The 25,394-nt window shown below is 37.7% G+C and overlaps 2 protein-coding genes across 2 annotated transcripts in view; one reads left to right on the top strand and one right to left on the bottom strand.

Annotated features, from left to right (window-relative positions):
* The first annotated feature begins 4,800 nt into the window (after positions 1-4,800).
* Positions 4,801-20,677, top strand: LOC145771590 (flotillin-2-like). The gene is made up of 10 exons (XM_082583296.1): positions 4,801-4,917; positions 9,144-9,225; positions 9,847-9,937; positions 13,720-13,843; positions 14,556-14,788; positions 14,945-15,064; positions 15,193-15,407; positions 16,065-16,248; positions 16,328-16,477; positions 19,420-20,677. The coding sequence occupies exons 1-10, from the start codon at positions 4,869-4,871 to the stop codon at positions 19,447-19,449; spliced, it is 1,278 nt and encodes a 425-aa protein (XP_082439422.1). The 5' UTR covers positions 4,801-4,868; the 3' UTR covers positions 19,450-20,677.
* The window catches only part of LOC145771589 (sperm-associated antigen 17-like), a 48,952-nt gene continuing 44,234 nt past the window's right edge, over positions 20,677-25,394 (bottom strand). The window contains exons 39-42 of the mRNA XM_082583295.1: positions 25,181-25,297; positions 24,093-24,233; positions 22,045-22,189; positions 20,677-21,266 (exon numbers count right to left, since the gene is read on the bottom strand). Coding sequence (XP_082439421.1) covers positions 21,106-21,266; positions 22,045-22,189; positions 24,093-24,233; positions 25,181-25,297 — 564 coding nt within the window. The 3' untranslated portion in view covers positions 20,677-21,105. The remainder of the gene's footprint in view (positions 21,267-22,044; positions 22,190-24,092; positions 24,234-25,180; positions 25,298-25,394) is intronic.

The following is a 25,394-nucleotide window of genomic DNA, read 5'->3' on the forward strand; positions in this document are numbered from 1 at the left end:
GACACTAAATTGTTTCAACTGCATACCGCCTTTCATAAAACCTGACCATTTATACCGTTATGATGTCACCATTTAGGGTGTGTGTGAACTGTGAAGTCACTAACCCACAGCCGAAACATTTCTCAACTCTGAAGACACGTGTTTTCCCCTCGGATGTCAACTAACCTTCCCAGACAACAAAATCCGTCATTTTTACATTGATTCTACGTTTGCAGTAGTTAAATCAGGGTAAAAATGACGAATTTTGTTGTCTGGGTAATTCTCCTTTTTAACAACGATTTCCGACAACATTGAATCAACATAAAAACGACAATATTGCCAGCCAATGTAAATTAGCACTTCGGATTAACACTTTGTTAAAATAAAAGCAGGGAATTACAAACAAGACTTATAGCGGGTGATCGCAGCTGGATATTTTCGATACAATAGCAAATGTTTCCGCACAATCCACGATCATTCTATTGCAAAATTAAATAATTAGCTGAAGAAATCGGCGGCCAAATTGGTCGACTGAGGAGGTAGCACCGGCGGTCATTCAAGCACTACTTAGCGGCCATGGCCGCCGGCTGCTTTAAGGCTTGCCATTATGATGTCATTGGTGTGCCTATTATTACATGACACAAGAGCAACAATGTAAGGCTTGGAAATGGACAAATTCTGTGAAAACCATATTTTACTTTAAAATGATATTAAATAAAAATAACAAAAGACACCTCTAATTTTTTTCTTTTTTGTAATAAAAGACATCTTTGATTATCTTGCAAAAAATTTTTTTTCACTCTACGTGGATTCCCACAAAGCTTTTTGGGCATCATTTTGCGACCACCTAAAAACAATAGAAGTGGCTATAACTTTTTTTGTGATAGCAATACACAGAAAACACTTGCATTTTTGGAATCCTCACCCTTAAAATTAGTGAAATCGAATGTTTGATCACCTCTCTATCATCAGGGGACGCAACAAATGACATTTTTATGTTTGAAAACTCATTAGCACCACCAAGTCATCAACAAATTTCAAAATGGTATATCTAGTGAACCGGTTGATCAATTTTTATAATTTTTTTTTCGTTGCACTCAAAATTTCATGCACATCAACATATTTAAAAACAAAAAAATTCCAAGAGGGTCGGTTTGCCTTCACTTGTTGAATTATAATGGAATGACCCATGAGTGTAATTTGACACACCGAATAGCACCTAAATAACTGGGCGCCACAATGCGCGCACCTGTTTGGTGGCACTTAACTGTCTGCACCTAAAAGACGCAGATCCCAAATTAATAACCTACTGCCCTCTGAATCCTTGTTGACGTGTCTTTTGGCTCACAGCTGTTAAAAGGTTGCCGACCGACCCCTGCATTAAACAAACGTGATTATAGTTTTTCACCAAATAAGAGCAGCAAAACGTTGGTTTTAAAAATGACAAATTTGGTACATGGCAACAAAGACAATGGTCTTCCACAGAAACAAAGTTTACAATCCTCCACTTGTCAAATTTTAAGCCATGTATAATATGTATATCTAGTTTTTACACTTCAGCATTTTTGAACTTGTAGCTGCTGGATTTTGGAATAAAAGGTAAAGGTGGTCCTAGAGCTCGACCGATATCAATTTTTCAGGCCGATACCGATATTTATGAAATTTTTAGGCCGATACCGATATATTTCAACCGATATATATCAACTACGAAAAATTTGTTTCCAACAAAGTTATTAAGCAACAAAGCAGTCCAAGAAAGTTTATGCATTGGTTGCTGTAATGGAAAAATCATTCTTAACACTAATCACAAAAAAAAAATGCAATAGGCCTAGCCTACTGTATTGTGTTCAATTCAATAATCAAAGCTCAACAGTTTTAAATTGTAGTTCAAAAAACATAATTTCTCAGCATTCAAGCCAAGAAGAGAACATCTTTTTTCGTCGTAAATCAGTCCAACACAAAAGGAGTTTCTGCTAGGATTCGCACATAGACCGGTGTCACCGCCATTAGCCCGATAGACAGAAGCACAACCAAGCAGCACCAATTAAATAGGCCATGTATGACTGGTTTTGAATGTGCTTTTGCTGGCCGACATTTATTGGACGAAAATAAGTTGATACAATATATCGGCTACTGATATTGGCTGACCGATATATCGGTCGAGCTCTAGGTGGTCCTATACTTGATGTGCCGTGTGTCAGGTATGAGAAGATCTAAGGTTCTCATTGCACTAAGCCTTTGGCACTAAGAACAGTGGAGTGGCCAGTTCCTTTTTCTCAGCCGTTTTTCCTGCAGCAATTATGCCCACTCAATTTATTACCGGTACACTCTAAGTAGTTAGGTGAAAGGTGTTTTCAACAACCAGCTGAAGCCTGAAGTCGAACCAGGTTTGCCTGATTGGAAAGCAAATGCCTTATTTGTTGCGCCATCCCACTGCCTTGAAATAAACATGGTAAATTTTAATATATTTCATTTAAAACAATGAAAACTATTAATACTACAAAAAGTGCTCAATGCCAAGCAAAAAGGCAAAGCAGAGCGAATTAAATCAAATATAGTTATTACTATCTGAAGCCTTTACAAATTGTTTCACCTAACGGATCATCAGAAGGTCTTATTCAAATAGAATATATTTAATAGAATATATATAATAAAATATATATTCAAATATATATATTTCATTTATATATATACCATTAATTTTAGATTACAGCTGAATTAGTTAAGAATTGGCATTTCTTACAAATGAATATATAACAGTTGTGGTAATGAGTGATGTTGTATGATTTGGTATGACAATGTTTCCTGCTGCCGATCACAAATACTCTTTTTTATGAAAGTTTCTGGCATAGCTAAAATATGAGCTAGTTTTGCCAATTAGCTTAAATGTCAGCTAACATTGCAGTCATAGGCGCCGACTCCAGGGGGGCGGGGGGGCAGCGCCCCCCCGTGAATTTAGCTCGGGGTGGCTGCCCCCCCGCAAATCATTTAAAAAAAAATCCTAAATCAAATGTTTCTAAGTTCAGATTTGCGTTAGTTTGACCTTTATTGCGGATCGATCTCAATTAAAGATCTACGGTACTTGTTGCAACAAGAGCGCTGCTCCTAAGATAACAAAAGAAACAGAAGTACGGTAGCTGATAAACGCCAGCATGGTGCCGTTGAAGCATAGTAACAATGATTAAAAAACGTTTTTCTTGATTTCTTCCACTTTGTTTTTTCTTGGGAGTGTCAATAACGAGGTGCTGTTTGCTCAGTTTAGTATCTACGCGTATTAAGAGCTAAAGTTCAAAGTAACCAGCATATAATTCGAAGTAGCCTACAGCCCTACACGCCTCGAAATTCGTTTTTGTTGACGGCGGATAAACGTGTCCGCCGGTCGGAGCAGCTATCTCGGCGGATAAATTAAGTCTCAAAGCGGACACACCAGTTTTAGCCGTCGATCGTCATGCTTAATCACTTTATCTTGATAATAATTCTTCGCCATTTCAGAACTATAACTACGGTTTTAGAAGGCTTTTTAAAAATTCAGTAAAGTCACTCTGAAAGGCTTTCATCAGACCAACGACTTGCGTTTGAAGAGTCAAAGCGCGGTGTAGCTGGTCAATACGTCGCATAACTGATTAACTTCCACCGAACGAGGTCGTGTGGCTTATTGCGTCACAATGCTCTGGGCAGGAGTCGAAAAATTTCCACACCAACGCTACTATTTTCTGCTGTTGCAAAGTTTCACAGGCTTTTTTCTTTAGTTTATTTTTGCGTGTCATGTGAGCAAAAGTGAATTTTTCTTGGGTCTTTTCTTTCTAACTGTAATACCCAAACGTAACAAATTTTGTTGCATCTTGATGTAATAGCCTACTCGTATAATCTAATTTAGTAACCAACCTTGCCAAGCCAGACAATGTGATGTAAAACTTGAACTAAATTTTGCGTGATTAGTGTAGAAGTACCTGTACTCCTATCGATTCTTAGCGAAGAATTCACCTTTGTTACGCTGATTCAATGTCATCAATCGTTGAAGCAATGTAAAAGTTGAAAGTTTTCCTCCTTGAATGGAAGCTAAGGGATACAGTATTCACATTTTCTAGATGCGCGCTAGAATGCACTGGAAAATATATTAGTGCAACAATTTTCCATGCTATGCAATGACGATTTCTATCGCTAGTTCCTGTGTTATTTCTTGGCGGACAAATATGACTGATCTAGAACTGCTGTGACGGCGGACATGTCCGATGTCCGCTGTGAATTTCGAGACCTGAGCCTACATTATAAAGCTTGGCGATATACAATGGCAGATAGACGCAAACAAACATCAATGCTGACAAACAAACACCAGCATTTTGAATGTAAGCAATCAGTCGGCTAGAAAATTTGCCCCCCCCCCGGCAATTTTCAAAACCCGGCGCCTATGATTGCAGTGCATAGCCTACATAGCCCCTTTCATTGTTTTGTGGTAGATATTAAAAGCTGTGCCAGAATGATAATAACAAGGAACGCAAATGAGCATTGGGTAGACCAGGTACCGTAGTAATCTTTCAAATACACAGTGCAATATCTTCTAATCTTTGAATATCAATTTTCAGATCTTTTTGTTTTGTTAGATTTTTGTATCAGTAATTTTGCTTCAAAACAACATATTTCAAAACTATTTCATTTTGAACTGTCCTAAAAACTGAGTAGACTTTAGCATAACTGTACTTCATACACTGATACAAGCTTGCTTTAAATGCTACGATTGTTTACTTGTTAGTGAAAATCTATGATCTCCATTCTCCAATCATAACCTTACATACATACAAGTTATATTGTGTTTTTGCATCAGATTAATATATAGTAGGTGACAGGTGTAGCAATTTAAAAGTTTAATATACTTTGAAGTACGTGTTGTCATGGGAAATTGTCATACTGTTGGACCAAATGAAGCTTTAGTGGTTTCTGGTACGTTAAATAGAAACTACTATTAGTCTATCTTTACAAGCATATTTTAGTGTAAAAGGTTATATATGGCACAATTTATTTAACTAAAACTTTTAACTTGGTTTTTGTGTTAATGTAACGGAAGAAAAATATCGTTTTTTACCATTCCAGGTTTTTTTGCTTCCTTTCAGTAACAAAACTTGTATAGTCAAGTGGGTTAAAAAAAACGGAATGGCTTGTTTCGGTGAGTCCGATTTGGTGAGTTCCCTATTCGGCGAGAGCCTTTTTCGGTGAGAGCCCTATTTGGTGATTTTTTTTAAAATTATCGGGTACCGTAGCTTAATTATCATTGCCGTTTTAGAGTTAGGGGTAGGAGTTAAGGGTTAGAAGTTAAGGGTTAGGGTCTTATTTCAACGTTTAGCGACGTTAAAACGATGTAAAAGCGGCAATATTAATTAGGCTACGGTACCAATAATTTTCAAAAAAAATTTCAAAAAATCACCGAATAGGGAACTTTCCGAAACAGGCTCTCACCGAATCGGACTCACCGAATCGGACTCACCGAATCGGACTCACCGAATAGTAGCAAACCCAAAAAAACAGTGGGGGTATTGGGGTAAAAAAACACTTTCCATTTTACATCTAAAATGAGTAGATATTCATTTAACTTTTTTAGTTTCTGTTTAAGTGATCTTTGGTGAATACTTTGAGGGGTACCGTAGAGGAAAAGTATTGGATTTGACAAAGAACAGATATGCTAAATAGAGTAAATATGGCCAGCAAAGGGTGCAAAAAAGGTTCGAAGGAATTTATTAAAGGTTTTTGCTCAGTTTTAGTGGTACGTAGTATGAATGTTTAAATGTTATATTGTGAGTACTAATGTTGTGAGGCTACTTGATGCAACAAAGACTGGGGCCTCCAAATGTTTGTATAGATTATTATTGAGGTGTTTTTTACCCCAATAAATTTCGTTGATTTGGGGTGAAAAAAAACAGTGCATTTTATGGAATGTTTTGGTTTGGTATTGGTGTTACATCAACTGCCAAGCAGTATATTACCAAAACATACAAAGACAAACTTCTGGATGCATCAGTGCCAATGTATGCATAATATGCATTGCATATTGCATGTGTTATGCACGATCAGTTGATGTAGTTGGAATTGGGGGTCCGAAGTTAAGATTAGTGTTGCGGGTTAGTCAATCAATAGCGCAGATTGAGAGCACAGAGTGATCCATCGATTGGTTGTGCCTAACACATACAATCCTACATATACAAAACAAACTGAACTTGTTTGATTTCCTGTCTGTTGTTTTTTAGTTGTATGTTCATTCACAAACTGCTGATTGATTTTTGGAATTCACAATCCGCGAAATTTAATCGCCCGCCCGCACGTTTAAACCAGAGCTGCAGTTAAAATTCAGGATGGTGTGCACAAGTATACTAGACACAATATTTTGTCTTGCTGACTGTATTTATTATAGAAACGAGACTTTGCGATTTCACAATGTGTATTTCAATCAAAAGTGCATGCAAAAATTAGGTGCAAAATCGTTTACATTATCATCATGGCCCATCCCATCGTTTTCGACTATGGGTTCAGCATCTCTCACAGTCCTTGATATATGAGTTACACAAAGCTTCTTTTCTCTGGATGAGAATCATTTACACTACATATGAAATCAATAGCAAAACATATGAAATCAATAAATTATGATAATAAAGAAAAGCTGCTATACTAACAAGTGTTTTTTTACCCCATGAAATTTTTTTTACCCCACAACTGGGGTAAAAAAAATTAAGTTATTTTGTGCATAATTTTAAAACCAGTTAATGGAGTTAAAAAAATTCGTTGTGGGATAATAGACATACATGCTGTCACAATCAATGTGCGAGGTCTCGCGACGGGCTGCTTTTTATCTTGACCGAACGTGCTGTTTTGATTGTAAAATTTTTATGCTATAGGTTATCATCGCAGGCCTCGAAATTCACGGCGGTCATGTCCGCCGTCACAGCATGTGATGTCCGCGGGAAGTACCATCTAGATCGGTCATATTTGTCCGCCGAGAAATATCGATAGAAATCGTCATTGCATAGCACGAACAATTGTTGCAAATATATAGTATCCGGTGCATTCTAGCGCGCATCTAGAAAAGGTAAATACTGTATCCCTTAGCTTCCATTCAAGCAGGAAAACTTTCGACATTTACGTTGCTTCAACGATTGATGACATTGAATCAGCGTAGCAAAGGTGAACTTTTCGCTAAGAATCGATGGGAGTCCCGGTACTTCTACACTTATCACGCGCAACTTAGTTCAAGTCTTACGTCACAATGTCTGGCTTTGATCTCCGAGTAATATTGATAAGGCAAGGTTGGTTATAAAATTAGATTATACGAGTAGGCTATTACAGCAAGGTGCAGCAAAATTTGTTTAGTTTTGGTATTACAGTAAGAAAGAAAGGCCCAGGGAAAATTCACTTTTGCTCACATGACGCGCAGAAATAAACCTAAAGAAAAAAGCCTAATCAAACTTTGCACAACAGAAAATAGTAGCGTTTCAGTGTAGAAGTTTTTCGACTCGTGCCCAGAGCATTGTGACGCAAGAAGCCACACGACCTCGTTCGGTGGAAGTTAATCAGTTATGCGACGTATTAAGCAGCTGCACGGCGCTTTGACTCTTCAAGCACACGTCGTTGGTCTGATGAAAGCTTTTCAGAGTCAGTGACTTCGCTGAAGTTTTAAAAAGCCTTCTAATCCTTAGCTATAGTTCTCAAATGGCGAAGGATTGTCAAGATAAAGTGATTAAGCATGACGATCGACGCTAAAACTGGTGTGTCCGCCGTGAGACTTAATTTGTCCGCCGAGATAGGTGCTCAGACCGGTCACGTTTGTCCGCCGTCAACAAAAACGAATTTCGAGGCCTGCATCGGTTATTGTCCTGTAGTAACCTTTGATTGCGACATCTCTATTATGTAATGTATTTCCAGAACATTTATTCCGAACAAACCTGGAATGTTCTTTTGTTTTCCACGATTGCCAAATGTCGTTTGTCATGACGTCATAAGGATGTTTAGTTGTTTACCAGTAGATCTTGATTGCAAAATCTTTATTATGTAACGTATTTTCTAGATCATTCTGCTGCTACGTGCAGATCTAGAAGCTTCTTTAACTTGGTTGTTTACATGTAGTGCAACGTGACAGAACAATGAGTTCTTATGATGTAACATTACGTAACCTTCTCGAAGTTACTAGACCAAACAACCTGCTATAAATAGTGGTGTAAATTGATGGATATTATTATTATGAGTTGTATGTGAGAGTTGTGTCATGAGTTGTGGATTGGTAATAGGTGCAGAGATTATTTTTGCTTAAAAGTTGAAGTAATTGAATACAAGTAGATGAGAATTGGTGCTGATATAAATTGTGTTCGAAATTAGAGCTATTTGAGAAGCCGTTCGTTAAAGTCCTTCAAGAAGTTAGATCATTTCACTAGTAAAACTATTCGACATTTAAGTGACTGCCTTTCGGTATTATCCCATTAAACTACGTCATTGAACCTTTCCAAGTCTCTTTCCTGGTAAGAGATAGAAAGAAACCGTGATACATGCTTTCTATATTGTGACCAACTTTAGTGGTCATACTTGATAAGCTAAAAAATCTAGCACAACGTTTCTGAAAAAAAAAATTTTTTTACCCCATTTGACTTAAATGGCGTTTTCACTCAACAAATAGGGTGTGCTACTATTCGGCGAGTCCAATTCGGCTAGTCCGATTCGGCGAGTGCCCTATTCGGCGAGAGCCCTTTTCGGCGAGCTCCCTATTCGGCGATTTTTCGAATTTTTTTTTTAAATTATCGGGTACCGTAGCCTAATTATCATTGCCGCATTCACATCGTTTTAACGTCGCTAAACGTTCAAATAACCCCCTAATCCTTAACCCCCTAACCCTTAACTCCCCAACCCTTAACCCCCTAACCCTTAACCCCCTAACTCCAACCCTAACCTCTAACCCCTAACCCTAAAACGGCAATGATAATTAAGCTACGGTACCCGATAATTTAAAAATAAAATTCAAAAAATCGCTGAATAGGGAACTAGCCGAAAAGGGCTCTCGCCGAATAGGGCACTCGCCGAATCGGACTAGCCGAATTGGACTCGCCGAATCGGACTCGTCGAAACGGGCCATTCCACAACAAATAAGATGACCTTGTTTTGTGAGAAAAACTTATTTGATTGTTTATTTACAGGTGGTTGTTGTGGTAATGATGGCAAAAAGTATGTTATTGGTGGTTGGTCATGGGCTTGGGCATGCGTCTCTGAAGTACAAAGGTAAAAATACTGCAAGCTAAATATAACTTGCTGAAGTGACAGAGTAGCAAAAGTGTGTAACAAATATAAATAGTAAAAATTACATTATGTGCTTTTCAAATGATTCAACCAACGTGTAAATTTAAGCATTTAGCAATTTTACAATATTGGAAAAAAGTTAATGCATCACAAACATACTGTGATAACATGTTGAAATACTATAAAATATAATTGGTCTTTGTCGAGTGTGATAGTGTAAATGTTTGCTCTTTTTTGCTATGTTTTTTTAAATTATTTTTATTACCATTCGTTGCTGGAAGACTTTTATGGTATATATACCGTACTGAAAATTTCTATAAGGAGTTGTTAGAAATATCATGTGACACTATTTTCTTATCACTGTCTTCATATGCCACCAAATTTGACATGTAATAATAACAATAATCATGTTTTTATTTGCAACCATTGGGATAAAATGTACAGTACACTGCGATCACAGATGCGATACAACAGACGACAGGAAGCGACATATAGTCTTCGAGTCCCCTTATTTTGGCTTGCCATTAAGCATCTTAATAGTAGTAGCCTATCTAAGTGCCATATGATACAACTCCCCTTAAGCCAACATCATTTTTTGTGTAGGTTGTCACTGGAGGTAATGACATTAAATCCTCGATGTCAAAGTGTTGAAACTGCTCATGGTGTCCCTCTCACAGTTACAGGGGTAGCTCAGGTATGTTGACTACTCAACTTCCATTCTGTTTCAATTAGATTTTATGCATTAAACTGCCAGTTGTTTCCACAAGAAACATATTCTCTCCTTATAACACTGACTCACTAACTTTGGTTAGCGGGTCATTCCATGTCAAGTGATCCAGACCATGTAACCCACCCTCTCAGATTTTAATGAAAATTCACACACTGATAAAACTTTTCTTTCTGATTTCAAAAAACTAATTTTTTTTTAAATCGGTCAACTAAAACAAAAGTTACGGCCACTTAAAGTTGACTGCTTTTTGTGATCGCTGAAGCGTAAAATCCATTTCGCTTTCACAAGTTTAACTATAACTATAGAACTTAATTATATAAATATGAATCTATAATGTGATCGCCCGGATCCACTTTGTGATATTATGCTCTGACTCTGGTCATCGAGCACTCTCATATATTTGTTGAGGCAAGATGTGTTGTTTGATAAAAAACAATGTGCGTGCCTTGAGGAACGGTTGTACTTGTACAGTGTGCAGGCCTCGAAATTTGTACTTTTTTCCGGCGGTCAAGCATGTCCTACCGGACTGGCCCTTTCAGCGGACATTTAATATCTCAACCGGACATATTTTTTGCATGTACATTTTGCACAAAATCGTACTACAGTATTGTGTGGTCGTGTTTGTAGAAGTAGAATTTCTACAACAGAATAGCTCTGCAATGGTTGATGGCTTAATTAACCGACCCTGAAGTATACTGGAGCAGGTTAAGCGTGAATGAGGTCGCCACATTCGCCTAAGCACGTGCGGAACCCAGCTGAGATTTGCTTCTCTGTGACGTTTCTTTTTAACAAACGATCAATGTAACGCAATAATCCTCATTGTTAAAATTAGAATACATATCCTGCCGAAAAGTTCAGACAACTTTATTTCAAGGCAACATTGCAATTTGCAAGGCATTGAAATGATGCAAAAATGAATACTTTTGCCATCAGCTCGTTAACCACGCCACTCTAATGTGATCTTTAAAGCAATTACCTGTACTATTATTGTTTCAGCTCCGTATTTGTTCGCGTAAAACAAACAATTGTAACAATTCAAATTTAAAATATATTTTTGCTGCATTAGCTCTATTTTTGTCAAGAATTTTGCAGCGGTCATTTGTGATTGACCAATGAGTCGGCTTCGGCAGACATTTGAGGTCATTCCGAAGGTCATGACCGCCGGATATTTCAAGGCCTGAATAATCTGTTAATTTTCATTGTTTGATTTATATGTGTGGGGTAGACTAAAAGACTATGGTATATGTACTTTGGTATTTTGTGGTATGTCAGTATATACGTGTATAAGCAAGATTCACGGCTGTACATATATAATTATATATACCATGGTGAATCTTGCTTCAACAAATATATGAGAGTGCTCGATGACCAGAGTCAGAGCATAATATCACAAAGTGGATCCGATCACATTATAGATTCATATTTATATAATTAAGTTCTCCTTCTTTTAGCATTTCTTTTGATGAGCCCCTAAGGGTGAAACCAACAGTAGAGAACTTAATAAAATATGAATCTAAAAATGTGATCTGTTTCACTTTGTGATGTATATATTATATAATATATAATTCAGTCAAATATTATATAATATATATTATATAATATATAATATATCTGGTATGATTGCCAATACGGTAGATTCAGAGTGCTCAATGACAATATTATATAATATATAATATATCTGGTATGATTGCCAATACGGTAGATTCAGAGTGCTCAATGATATAATCAGAGCGAAATACTGTATAGTTCAGCAAACAAGTCAGTTACATCATATGTATGTATATAGCGGACCATCAATGGCAGGTAGTGTATGTATGCAGTATGCACACATGCAACTTATAATATATGCATATCGCATATGTGCAGTATGTGTCTTCATATATAATGCCTGCATTATTGCTAGATGTTCTGACTGAGTCTCTTTCCATATTTCTTAATCTGTATATATATTTAATTGTTATTTCAATGTCCAATTACCCGATTCCAACCCTTAGATAACCATTTGTGAACTCTTATGTTATTATTCAGTGTATTGTTGTATGGTATTTTTGATGTGTTAGTTTTGTTGTGGAAAAATAGGTCAAGAAAAAGTATGTACCCGAAGGGACAAAATGTTGTTCTGGAATTTAGAATTTATCATTGTTGCTCAGATGGATCTATAGCTTAAAATGTTTAAGTAGCAGGACCCATATTAGTTTAAAAACATAAATTTTTGGCACAATCTTGTTGTTGGCTCCTCTCCCTCAAAGTCATTGAGGAGGAGCTATTCCAAGTTGTTTAGTGGTCAAGCCATGGCCTCCCCCACACAGCCACAAGCTTGGTCGCTTTTGTGGGATTTGTCCATAGGGTGGTTGTGTCCAGGGAAGTTGGGAGCTTGGAGCATTCAAATGGGTGTCTTGGAGGTGTGGAGGGGGGTTTTGCATTGTTTGGTACAACCTTCTTCAATTAAATATTTAATGAGCCTATTTTAAATTATAAATATACAAAACATCATCAGGGGAACTTGGCATAGCACACTTGCAATTAAAAATAGTACTGATGTTCAGACACAAGCTTTTGTTTTCACTTTGTGAGGTGAAATACTCAATAAGCCATTAATTTTATTTCTGATCAATTCTCCTTGAAAATACCTTTAAAATGATGCATTGCATGTGATTGAAACTAGTGAGCACCATGAGTTATTTATGATCAAAAATTATGTTCCGCATGATTGAGCACAATTGGGGCTACGAATAAACATGAGGTTAAAGGTCAAAGGTGATGGTCAAGAGCTTTAGTTTTGAGTGATATGGCTTAAGAAGTATATGTCCTACAATACCTGAAAATATCAATCAGTACAATTTCTTACGAGCTGAGAAATATCTTCCTATAGTTAAACTTGTGAAAGCGAAATGGATTTTACGCTTCAGCGATCACAAAAAGCAGTCAACTTTAAGTGGCCGTAACTTTTGTTTTAGTTGACCGATTTAAAAAAGAATTAGTTTTTTGAAATCAGAAAGAAAAGTTTTATCAGTGTGTGAATTTTCATTAAAATCTGAGAGGGTGTGTTACAAAATCCCATTTTTCTGGATCACTTGACATGGAATGACCCTAGCATTATATCTTATCCAGTATCCACATAATTGGAATGATAGCTTTTGTCTTGCTTATATTTGTCATTTTGCAGTAAGCCAACAAAGGGTAAACAAATTTAATGAATTAATCTCTCCAGGAAATTTATATAGTGCCTGGCAGCTAGATGCTTTGTTTATTTATTTTTTAATATTACAACAATTTGCAATGGTATTCGTTTTAATGTTTGAGTTGCAGCCGACTTAGGTGACATTTTTACGGGTCTGCTACTATTCGATGAGTTCCTAACCTCTAACCCTAACCCCAAATCCCTAACCCTAAAACGGCAATGATAATTAGGCTACGGTACCCGATAATTTAAAAAAAAAATTAAAAAAATCCCCCGTTAAGGGATCGGACTCACCGAATCGGACTCACCGTCGAAACGGACTCACCGAAACGGGCCATTTCGCATTTTTACTGCCGTTCTTGTAAGCGATATGTATTGTAACCGTTCTGGTAAGCGATATGTATTGTAACCGTTCTGGTAAGCGATATGTATTACTGTCGTTAGGACTAACGACATTTGTACTTCATCAACAACGTTCAACAACCGGAACTTTTATGAAATATGCTTTACCAAAGTTTGCCATGCAAGCCACTGCAACAAAGAATGGTAGCAATTTGTCTTGTAGGTCAAAGTCATGACAGACAAGGAACTTCTTGCCTCGGCTTGTGAACAGTTTCTCGGCAAAAATGTGAGAGACATTGAAACCATTCTTCTGCAAACACTTGAAGGTCATCTCAGATCTATTTTAGGTGAGTTTTGTGTTTGTTGCTGGAGTGTTTGGATATCTGATTTTATATTATCATGAGAGGTTTTTCAAATGCTTGACTTAGGGTTATATGTTCAACCAAAACGTTTATAAATTTGGTTTCTTGTTGTCATGTTAATTGCTGTGTTGTTGTTTTGGTTTCGTTTGCTAATGAGAGGTACATATCAACGGATCATAAAGTTATTTGAGTTGCTACGATCACGGAAAGATTGATCAATTGAATCAATACAAATACTAATTACTGTATGACTTGCAGACTGCAGGCAATACAAAGATGTTTAAATATTTTATACGTAGTACTAGTGCGACAACGATGTGTTTAACTCAAAAGCAGAAAACGATCAAATGTATGAAATACGTTTGAAAAACTTCTACAGCTTGTTTCACTTTAAAATAGAATCTTTCAAAAGTTCTTTACTTTAGTAAATTACATTTATCTTATTTTTAAAACTGTGTTTGAGAACTTTGGAGATGTGTCAATTCTAAGTTTGTTAAAGCCTGATTAATGTTTATTTTTCTAGTCTTGGGCTTCGTATGGTCAGTTTGATTATGAAACGGGCTGTTAGGGTTTCTGTACGTAGGTTATTTCTGCATGCTGTAAGACAAATATTAGCTGCGATCAGACAACAATTAACTTTCCATCTAATTTGATATTTTTATTATTAATCCGCCAATTCTTTCGTGTGTTATTTTAGGAACGCTGTCAGTTGAACAAATCTACCAAGATCGTGAAACTTTTGCCTCCCTGGTGCGGGAAGTTGCAGCTCCGGATGTTGGAAGGATGGGAATAGAGATTCTTAGTTTTGTTATTAAGGATGTGGTCGACCACGTGGATTATCTCAGCTCAATTGGTCGGGCACAGAGCGCCATCGTAAAGAAGGACGCAGCCATTGGAGTTGCTGAAGCCGAAAGGGATTCTGGGATCGTGGTAGGTTCTCTGGCTGCTGTAAAGCTTGAAAGATCATATTTTGATGTCGTTTCCACCTCACTTCAACGTCTAGGAATCCTTGAAAACGTCAAATTCAAACTTACTTTCTTCCTATCCACATTGTAGAGATGACTGAGGATTTGATTCATTCTCCAGGAAGCAAGATGCGACAAGGCACTGATGGATGTGAAGTTCGCTTCTGAGACAAAAGTCGCCGATTCTGAGCGTGAGTTCAAAATGAACCAGGCGGCCTATCAGAAAGAAGTCAATACTGCGGTGAGCGCATTGTTTCCTTGAAGAAACTTCTTTGTGATGTTGTTGCAGCCTTACACCCATTCACAAAGTGAATTGTTTCTACACACACTTGTACACACTAACTAACCAGTGATCAAAATATTTGCTAGAACGCCCAAGCTGAACTTGCTTACAAACTCCAAGCGGCAAAGGAGGAGCAGAAGATCCGAAGTGAAGAGATTGAGATAGATGTTGTGCAGAGGCGGAAACAGATCGATGTGGAAGGAAAGGAGATTGAACGCAAAGATCGCGAACTGGAAGCCACTGTCAGGAAGCCCACCGAAGCGGAGGCGTACAAAGTCAAGACTCTTGCTCAAGGGAAACGGTAAGTTACTCATGGTTATTGTCGATGCTTATGTTTTATACCAGGCAGCGATAGTGCTTTCTGTATGAATGGCGCTTTTCTGCTTACTCGCAGTAGTTTCATAAAACTTCAGATTGTGGTTTGAAATGTTCAGTTGATTTAACGATAAAAACTCCAACATTGACTAAGTTTTTCAAACAAGATTGTTCCTGACTGTTTATTTTTAATACAGTTAGTGCTATTTAATATGTAATGCAATAATTTTGTTGTTATTAATTTACACAAGCCAATGACGACACAACAAAGATTTATATAAAAACCACTACAAAAACAATCATCTTCTTTTGCAGCTTTGACTCCATTAATAATTTAACGAATAATTGATTTTTAACGTTTGCGGTGGCGCCTGCGTCCATTGCAGCAAGCCGTTATTTATTTCATGAACAAGTTAGATGCCCGATTTTTACCAAAATTAAGTGGCATATAGTGTGTCAGGGTTGCAATTCCAAACCGCAGCACGCTCAAATAATTTCTTTTTAGTGTATTTGCTATTGTTGCTTCTTTTAACATTAACTTGCAAAATAGCTCTACACACTTTATTCTTTCTTTTCGTTGGTAGCCTAATTCCTAATGCAACAACTTTACTTTTCACTTTCTCTAATTGTGGCGTGTTTTAAGGACGAAGACCGTGCAGGCCGCTCGTGCAGACGCTGAACGTATTAAACTGGTTGGATCCGCCGAGGCTAGCTCCATTGAAGCTATTGGCAAAGCTGAAGCGGAAAGTATGAGGCAGAAAGCGTCCGCCTATAAACAATATGGTGACGCTGCCTTGATGTCACTAGTCTTGGAGTCGTTGCCAAAGGTAAAGCTTTTACTAAGTGCTGAAACTCAGTGGTCATAAAAGCGAGTGTGGATAGTAAATTCAACCTTTTTTTTTGTAGCTTGCTGCCGAGGTTGCGGCTCCCTTGTCCCGCGTAGATGAAATAGTTATGCTCGGAGGAGGAGATGGAAGGACAACATCAGAAGTCACCAAGCTACTAGCGGAGATGCCTCCTGCAGTGCAAGCTATCACTGGAGTTGACCTTTCGAAGGTATACCTTAGTTAGAAAGTAAAGTTTTGATGAGAGTTGTTTTGTTCCAGTCACCAAACTTTTTTTTTCGGAGATGTTAGTTTAAGGTCAAAGTTTCTGAAAGTTATTGCAATTTGACATCTTTTACTTAGAAATGTTAAAAGTACAACTTTTGTGACACTCTGTGGAATATATATTAGAGTGTTTCATTTTTTCACCATTTTTGAAATTCAAAATGCCTGGGGTCCCATCTGGTGGTATTTGGGGTAAAAAGTTTACACCCCAAATTTTTTCAATTATGACGTCATATTGAGTTGGTCCACGAGGTTTGAAATTTTTGGGCCTCAAAATCTCGAAATTTGGCCGTATCTCCAGAACCACTCGTCATAGATCGACAAAATTAGTGTCAAAGTGCGCAGAAGGGTCGGTTTCCTATACCTGATGTAGAGAATATTAAGGTCTATCTGCTTCAGAAAAAAAGTTATTTAAAAAAATCTGATTTTCGGTCTATTTGCTCCTGATGAACAAAGATCAGGTGATCAAGATAAAGTTTTTCTGTTTTTTTTTCACTCTTGGAAGCTGCTATTGCGTAATAAAAGTCCTTGTTCGTTTTGCAAGAGATGAAACGGTAATAATTGAAGGTATTACTATTATAATGTAGGCCTAACCGTTGAGGAAGAGGTATGCTGTTCGCCTGCTTTAGATTTTTATCAATCTGTGTCATTATGGCAAAAGGTCAAGTATTAGTAAGTCGATGCAAAACTTCAAGGAATTGGAGAGAAATGTGCTTCTCCTTAATTCAGATATAGTCAGTCACTATTTTTACTTGAGGAAGAAAGTACTAGCCGAAACTAATCCAAAGTGTTTGAAGAAAATACCCCATTCGAAAGATGAACTGCTGAAAGATGCAGTTGGCATATGGAACAAAGCTGGTCTTCCAGTGCTTAGCAAACAGAGAATTGAAGCGAAGTTAAAAGACGTGATAGAGAAGTACAATACAGCAAGAAAGAAGGAAATGAAACACAGAGGTACCGGTAATGAGGTTAATCAAGAATGGTAACAGAACTTGTTCGATATTATGTGCATGCAAGTGTTCAATCTCCGAAAATCCGGTTGTTTTTCAAAAGAAACTCTCTTGCAGCTGTGAACTCGAAAACCGAGTCCAGGAGAAAGAAATCGCTTTCTTGAACCATCAGAAAAAAAATTGAAAAATGTTTATCGGTGGCATAGATGTCAACCATGTAGAAAAGGCTTTGGAATGGGAAAATCATAAAAGGAGGTGGGAAACAAGCGGTGAAGACAAACGAGCACTTCCGGCATACAATCTGGTTAAGCATCGGCACTACTATGTTCGAAACACAGAAAAAGAAATGAAGCAGTTAGATACTTACACCGTAACGAAAGCGAATCTGATAGGGATATGAATTGGGAAGATGATAAGGAATACGAGCCTCTGAAACCAGCTGTTGGGGGAAAATGTACAAAAAAGTACATTCTTTTTCAATAAATGATAGAAGTTGTGTACCTGCTGATCGTAGGATGAATTCGGTACGCCAGCAGTCAGATCTTATGAGGTCGGTTCTTGGAAAAGATCAAATAGCTGCATCACCTTCGACAGTATACCGCCAATAACAAAAGAACAAGAGAAAAGTCTATGATGCAAAGTGAGACCTTCTCAACTCAGCTTCTGCCATGCAGTTATGTTATTTTGGGCGCGTTGTCGATAAAATAGATCGATACGTTTTCTTGGGTCAACTTGTTGATGATAATCGCATGAAGCACGAAAGTGTGCTTGCTGTTAAATCTTTTCCCAAAAGTGTGTCGGTCACTGCAGAACTGATTTTTGACACTATCATCCAGGAGGCTTGCAGAGTTCATCTATCTCAAGTATATTCAGTCATGGCTGATACGACTGCTCTCAACACAGGAAAAAAAAGTCCGGAGTCAATACTCGACTGGTCAATTATTTTAATGATGAAGTTGGTCATGATATTCATACCCTTGATAGCATGTTCCACATAAACAAAATATATCTTCCCCATGTTATTTCTTTTGTGGACGGCGCCAAGAAGGGTCCTGGAGCAATGCAAGATGGGGTGTTGCTTAACCAGATAGTAAGACTAGACAAGCCAAGTGCTTGAACCTTAACATCAACTGACAAGTTGAACGTTCCTTCAATTATCACCGTTTCATCTCTTGCAAAACGAACAAGGACTTCTATTACGCAATAGCAGCTTCCAAGAGTGGAAAAAAAAAAGAAAAACTTTATCTTGATCACCTGATCTTTGTTCATCACGAGAAAATAGACCAAAAATCAGATTTTTTTAAATAACTTTTTTTCTAAAGCAGATAGCCCTTAATATTCTCTACATCATGTAAAGGAAATCGACCCTTCTGCGTACTTTGACACTAATTTTGTCGATCTATGACGAGTGGTTCTGGATATACGGCCAAATTTCGAGATTGTGAGGCCCAAAAATTTCAAACCTCGTGGACCAACTCAATATGACGTCATAATTGAAAAAAATTTGGGGTGTAAACTTTTTACCCCAAATACCACCAGATGGGACCCCAGGCATTTTGAGTTTCAAAAATGGTGAAAAAATGAAACACCCTAATATATTTCGTTCTTAGGCAGAGATGAGCAATTTTCCCTTTTACTATCCTGTTTAAACTCAATTATTATCTGGCAACATTGGCGTACCTATCGATAACACGAGCGTCTAGGGAAAAGTAGACAGCACTCACAAAACTGTTATTGAGTTAGCCAGTGTTTTAATCTAGTAGCTCATTAGTCAGGACAATTCATATCTGCGTGTTCCTGCACTGATTTTTCAGTTAAAGCTGAAAATATTTTCAGCCCTTTCTATTCTTGAGAACTATTGTTGATAAAACAAAAATATAATACCTGGCTGGAATGACTAACCAGTGTTCGATATCTACTTATCAAATCTACATTTTAGGTCCTCAAACAAGTGCCAGGAGCACGATAAGTACCAAGAAGAGTCAAATACTTGCATGGCCCCTTCTTCTTCGCTGTTGTACGAAAGAGTGGTTTGTAAAATGTGTTGCAAAGTACGTTTACATTTGACGTTACGGTTACTTTATACTAATATTGCATTTTTTATTATTTATAAAGTTAGAAGTTTACACATTTGCTGCAGCCAAAGATACGACAAACGTTATTTTTAATGGCTGCGATATTTACTTTATATTGCGCGATAACATATATTTAATTAACAGTGTTAGCGACTGTATCACTTGAAAACTCTTAACTTTGCACTCGACCGTTTATTATGTTCGCGTTGAAGTCAGTAAATGTAACGGTACAATATTATTTGCTTTTCGATAGCTTGTTGCTCTGTTAGACACCTATTCTTCAATTTTAGTGTTGTACAATGTACATGTTTTGTTTTTAATCTCATTTCACTGATGTGTTGTCTGGCATGTTATTAACAGTTTTACGTTTGTAATTTTGCACAGTTACGGTGCTACCTTGTTACACGGTGCTTAAAAAATTATATTTCCAGTTGTTTTGAAAGTATGTCGTCTACAATACATCTACCCCCACTTATCTAAAGAGATTTCGTTCCAAGTTCTATTTTAGCGAAACCGATAAACGAGACATTTCAGCCGCAAAAAGAGCACTCTCCCTGCCAGCAAAACCGTTTTTTTGCATTAATTCAATGTAAAAACAACAGATTTTTCTGTCTAGGCTGTCATACCAATGCAGTGGTTTTAGAAATGACCTCACTAGTTGATACGTCGCGCAACATTATGTTATCACGTTTAAAGATATCGTTTGATCTGCCTGAGATGATTATTAATCTACTAATTACTACCTCTAAATCCACCGTAAGGCATAGATAGAATGTTTTTGTGAAAGAGCAAAAAGACAAAAAAAGCACTTAGCACTCCACCCCCACCTACATTCTATGTGAACAGCCCCTTAACGAAAACAATTAGCCTACCATATTACTCAAGGATTTGTTATGTGTTGTTCGAACAGCAGTCGCTTGCACCACTTGTTATAAACTTATAACTACTGGAATATATTAATAAAAAGCTAATTCTAAATATACTGACGTGAATTATCGGCTAGTGTCTATGTTAGGTAGCAAACAGGCTACATTAATAATGAAAGGTGACTTTATAAAACTTTCGATCTAGAACTATTGATTTGGTGAGAGAGTTGCAATTGACATCGAAGCATCTTTTAGTGGATATAAAAACTTATTTATTATTATAACTTTACACTTACCAGAACACGAACAACAATGTAAATTTCAAACATAAATACAACGCACCAAGAAAAATCAATACAACTCCTAATTGCAAAAAGGCATTGTGAATACTATGGTAGTTTTGTAGCGTATGCCACGCTAAAACACAAATAAATCTTTATAAATTGGCCTTGAAAATAATCAACACATGTTTCAGCATATGCAGTTCAGCGACTCTAGTAAAACATTTCAGTACAGCTTCGTGTTCCAAATATATTTGGATTTGCTTGTTGCAGCTCTGTTCTATTTTGTGCACTGCTATAAACATGAACACCAAACCAGAACTTGGAAACCAAAAATGTTTGGTATGAACATTTGTGTTTGGTTTGCAAGCAGTGAATAGATAGCGCCGCTAGAGTAAGATCATCAGTATGTACAAACATCTCTTCTCGCGGGCGACATCTTGTGAGGTCGAAGAATCGCATCACGTGATGGAGGCTTCCTTGACGTCATCCTGACGCCGGGTGCTTTCCCTCCGGCTGGCATGAGATCGCTTCTGTGATCGAAGTTGTATGCTGGCAGAACAAGTGCTGGCAAACTCATTGTTAAGAAAACCCTGTATGCTAATTCACCAACGCTGACCAATGACCATGCGGGTGCAAAATGTTACTTTAATCGCAGTCTTAACATGAATTTTACGAGAATTCAACCAGAGCTTAACCTATTGCAAGAAAACAGCAAAACAAATAGGTTATGACTACAGTCTACATATACCGTATTCATAAATGATAGATAAGGTGACTTGTTCACAGAGCAAACCACTTTCTTGGGCGTACCACAAAGTACCGAATGAATAAAACGAAGTGGAGCATGGTCAGTAGCCACCCCATCATTAGAGGAGCAGCACGGAAAACTTTATCAGTAACTTGGTTCCGTCTAAACAAAATGACAACCAAAAGAAAGTCACAATGTCTAATTGACAACAAAATGTGACGTCGCTCTGTGAAAACCTAAATGTGTATCCTTCATCACAGGATGTTCGATATGGTGAAGGTAGCCTGTCAAGCATGAGACACTCTACTTACAGTATATCAGGTTCTTATAGCCTACTAAGCCTTCAGATAGAGGCCTTTATAATACTACGCTACAAGTTTTGAAAACTACCTTTGCGTTAGTTGGACTGCATGAATTTAAAAAATATGGCTTTAACTGCTCAGCTTTCGTCATTGTAAGCGTCAAAACTTAGTAGGTTATGAGTAAGCTACAGATAGGAGCATCGGAAATTCTGCTCACGGGCCGCAGCCCGCATCCCTGACTTAAACCGAAATAAAACATAAAGTGAATGCAACTGTTATTAAAGGATATTAGCTGAGACAGGCAGGTGAAAAATATCGCTTTCGGTGATGACTTCAAGATGGTGGTTGATGTTACCAACGCCGGATTCGCCCTCCACGCCAACAGCCATCGCGTAAATCTCCAACTCAAATTTGGTCTCCATCCCAGCTGCTACCTGCGATGTAGGATTCAGTTGGTTAAACGAAAACCATTCATTGACATTGAGAAACTTGATATCGTTGTAGATTTCAATTTTGGCGATGTTTTCTATCCACCCGATCTATTATTGTTTTAAAATATTGAATATTTTTGATTGACTTCCTTGATCCCATTTTCAATCTTACATTTAATGCCAATGCTACCTGCTACCAGAGATGGCAATGATTTAGATCCTGAAGATCACTTTTATTTTAGTGATCTTGATCTAAGATCACATTTTTTGTGTGACCTTGATCTTGAAGAACAATAAGATCAAGATCACTTCAAAATTGAAGTTTACTTACTAGATAAAGACATTTTTTTTTTATTTCCAAGCATCGACAGAACTTAATTCAAGATTAGCTTTTTCTAAACGTTCAAGACGAAATCTTTTCTTTTTGGGATGCACAAATGATTTTGATGTTTCAGCTATTTTAGAATTTTCGGGAGTCAGTTGATCGGCTTGCTGTCGCAGAGAATTTAAACGTCAATCCACTAGTGTACGGAACATTTAGTCTTGGTCGCATGAGCTTTGCTCCAGAACTGCACCACAAGATAACCACTCTCTGCCTCGTATAAATGTTTTTCCTTGTCATCTGTCGCTTCTTTTATCTCTTCATTCTCAAACGTAGTCTCTTGTCCTATTTGTATCTTTCCTTGGTTTTCCCCTTCGTTCCCCCATCACTTCCGGCTGCTCTTCAATCACACACCTTACAACGATGGGAATTGGGCTTTCATGCCAAACACCGATATCGTATTATTACGTCATAAATGGTAGAATGCTATTTTTGGGCCAATCGCTCTCGAGATACGGCCAAAATTGCATATATCCGCTAGATGACACCTCAAGACGACGTCATAATGAAAAAATAACTTTATTTTTAAATTCAACGTTGAAAATCCTTTTAGAATATTACCCAAGCTTATTTTTCCTGAAAAGTCGCCCAAAAATGGGACACCCTAGTAACTACCCTTGGTCTTGGGTGTAATGTTGCGATTCTATGCAAGCTATATTGATAGGCCTAATAGCAACAGTCACTAACTATTGCAGTTCTTAGGCCAGCGATCGAGCAGTTAAAAGCAAGAGTAGCAACTACCTAACTACTTTTAATCAGGTTGCTCATAGCAAAATTTTCTTTTTGCAACATCATTAATCAAAAACTTCATTTTTTCAAGTAGGCTACACAAAAAGTGATCTTGATCTTCAAAATCACGTTGTTTTGGTGATCTGATCTTGATCTTCAAGATCACCAAAACCGGTAATCTTGCCCATATCTGCCTGCAACATGTGTCATCGTCATCTTACATTACCAATTCAACAGACAAAAGTGGATTTATCCAAGGTCATGAACTTGATCACAGCCACACACACTTCGGGAACGTTCAAATATTACGTAACGCTTTTTTTCCGAATTTTTGACCCCCCCCTCCCCCATGTAACGACAACGTAACGCTTTTTTCAATCCCCCCCTCCCCCATGTAACGCTTTTTCACTACGAATTCAGCACAAAAAACTACCATTCCGTACTCGAAAGCGTTACGTAATGCTTTGCTTGAACCCCCTCCCCCCCCGATGTGACGCTAACGTAACGCTTTGCATAAACCCCCCCCCTCCCCCTCGAAGGCGTTACGTAATATTTGAACGTTCCCTTCCGGGTCGGTTGACAAAAGTGGCCGGATGAGTTTGACCGGAGCCGAAGGTTGTTGTTCCATCCCTAGTTTGAATCTATATTCTTGAACTGAGCAAATTTCCCAACAAGCAACCGCAAGTAAGCCTAGAATTTGGTCAATAGCTTTTCTTGATGTTTTGATTTAATTAAACTTACGAACTCTGGTACATTAACAAGTTTTCAGGCATTATACTAGCTCGCACTACTCACGGGTCCTGGATTGTAAGTGACCTTGAGTCCTGTGCTTGGTGGAGGCTGCTTTACTTTGAAGCGACACAAATCCACTCCCACGTTGCGCATGCGCACACTGAATGAGTAAGTAGACCCTTCACGTAACACGCCAAATCTAACCTGAAAGTTTGAGAACGATCTTAATCCTTTGGGTAGTAGTGATTGAATGCGCTTGGTGCTGCGTTGCCAGTTTCATGTTTTAGACTTTAGAGCAAGAATCTCAAACACGCGGCCCGCGAGGACTTTTGGTGGGGCCCGCGATGCATTTTTAAACTTTGAAATATTTAACAATTACAGTACCGGTACATATTTTTTCTATACATTTAGAAAGATAAAGTGCACTGTAAAATTGCTCAAAAAATCTAAAAATACCCATCAAACTTTACACGACTTTTTAGCATTAGCCTACTGTCGCGCAATTTTATTGCGTGCGATAAAATCGTATTGTTACATCTCAATCACATTGCATAGTCACTTATTGTGTCGTTATCGCAATAGTAACCGTGGTATTTACTGAAGTCAGTTCTGCAAGGGTTTAGTTTTTTCCGCGCTTTTGAAAGTTGATGTAAGCAAGATTTTTACTCTGCAGGTCCGTCGTTTCGTTGGGTTCTTTTTTCGTTTGCGTTCGTAGGCTACGGTGTTTTTCCACCTCTTTGTTCTTACCACCCTTTCTCGCAATCTAAAGTTCTTGGTCTGTTCTTATTACCTTTTTATTGCGTTTTAACTGAGTTATTTTGTTTATTGACTTCGTACTGTATATTGCGGCCCTCGGGTTAATTTACAAATGTTCATTTGGCCGTCAGAGCAATTTGAGTTTGAGGCCCTTGTTTTAGAATCTACGATATTATAAACTGATAGGCAGTGCGAAGAACTCTCTTTTTGGCGTAGGTTGTCGCATTGCTTCTTTTGCGTTTCATCGGGGAAGCTTTTGCACTTTATGACTTTCGATAAGATTTTGCTGTTTCGCTGAGATCATATGCCCAACACCAAAACGATATGTCATACTAGTTTTTATCATCAGGCACCAATATTTCCTGACTGAAAAAGTCTTACAATCAAGGACATACCTCTGGTGGAAGAAGTTGAAATCCTCTTTCAATTGGATGATGATGACTCTGCAAGCGACCTCCTGCCACGGAAGAGGTGCGGACTTTTCTTCGTACTCCATCTTCAATTTGCATGAACTGGGGAGACAACATTCAAAACAAAAAAGCTGTTTATTTTATTATAATGTAGAGTGTAGACATTTGTGACAAATACGACAGGCTTTCATTATCAATT

Source organism: Aplidium turbinatum, chromosome 6, assembly GCF_918807975.1.
Source record: "Aplidium turbinatum chromosome 6, kaAplTurb1.1, whole genome shotgun sequence".
NCBI lineage: Eukaryota > Metazoa > Chordata > Ascidiacea > Aplousobranchia > Polyclinidae > Aplidium > Aplidium turbinatum.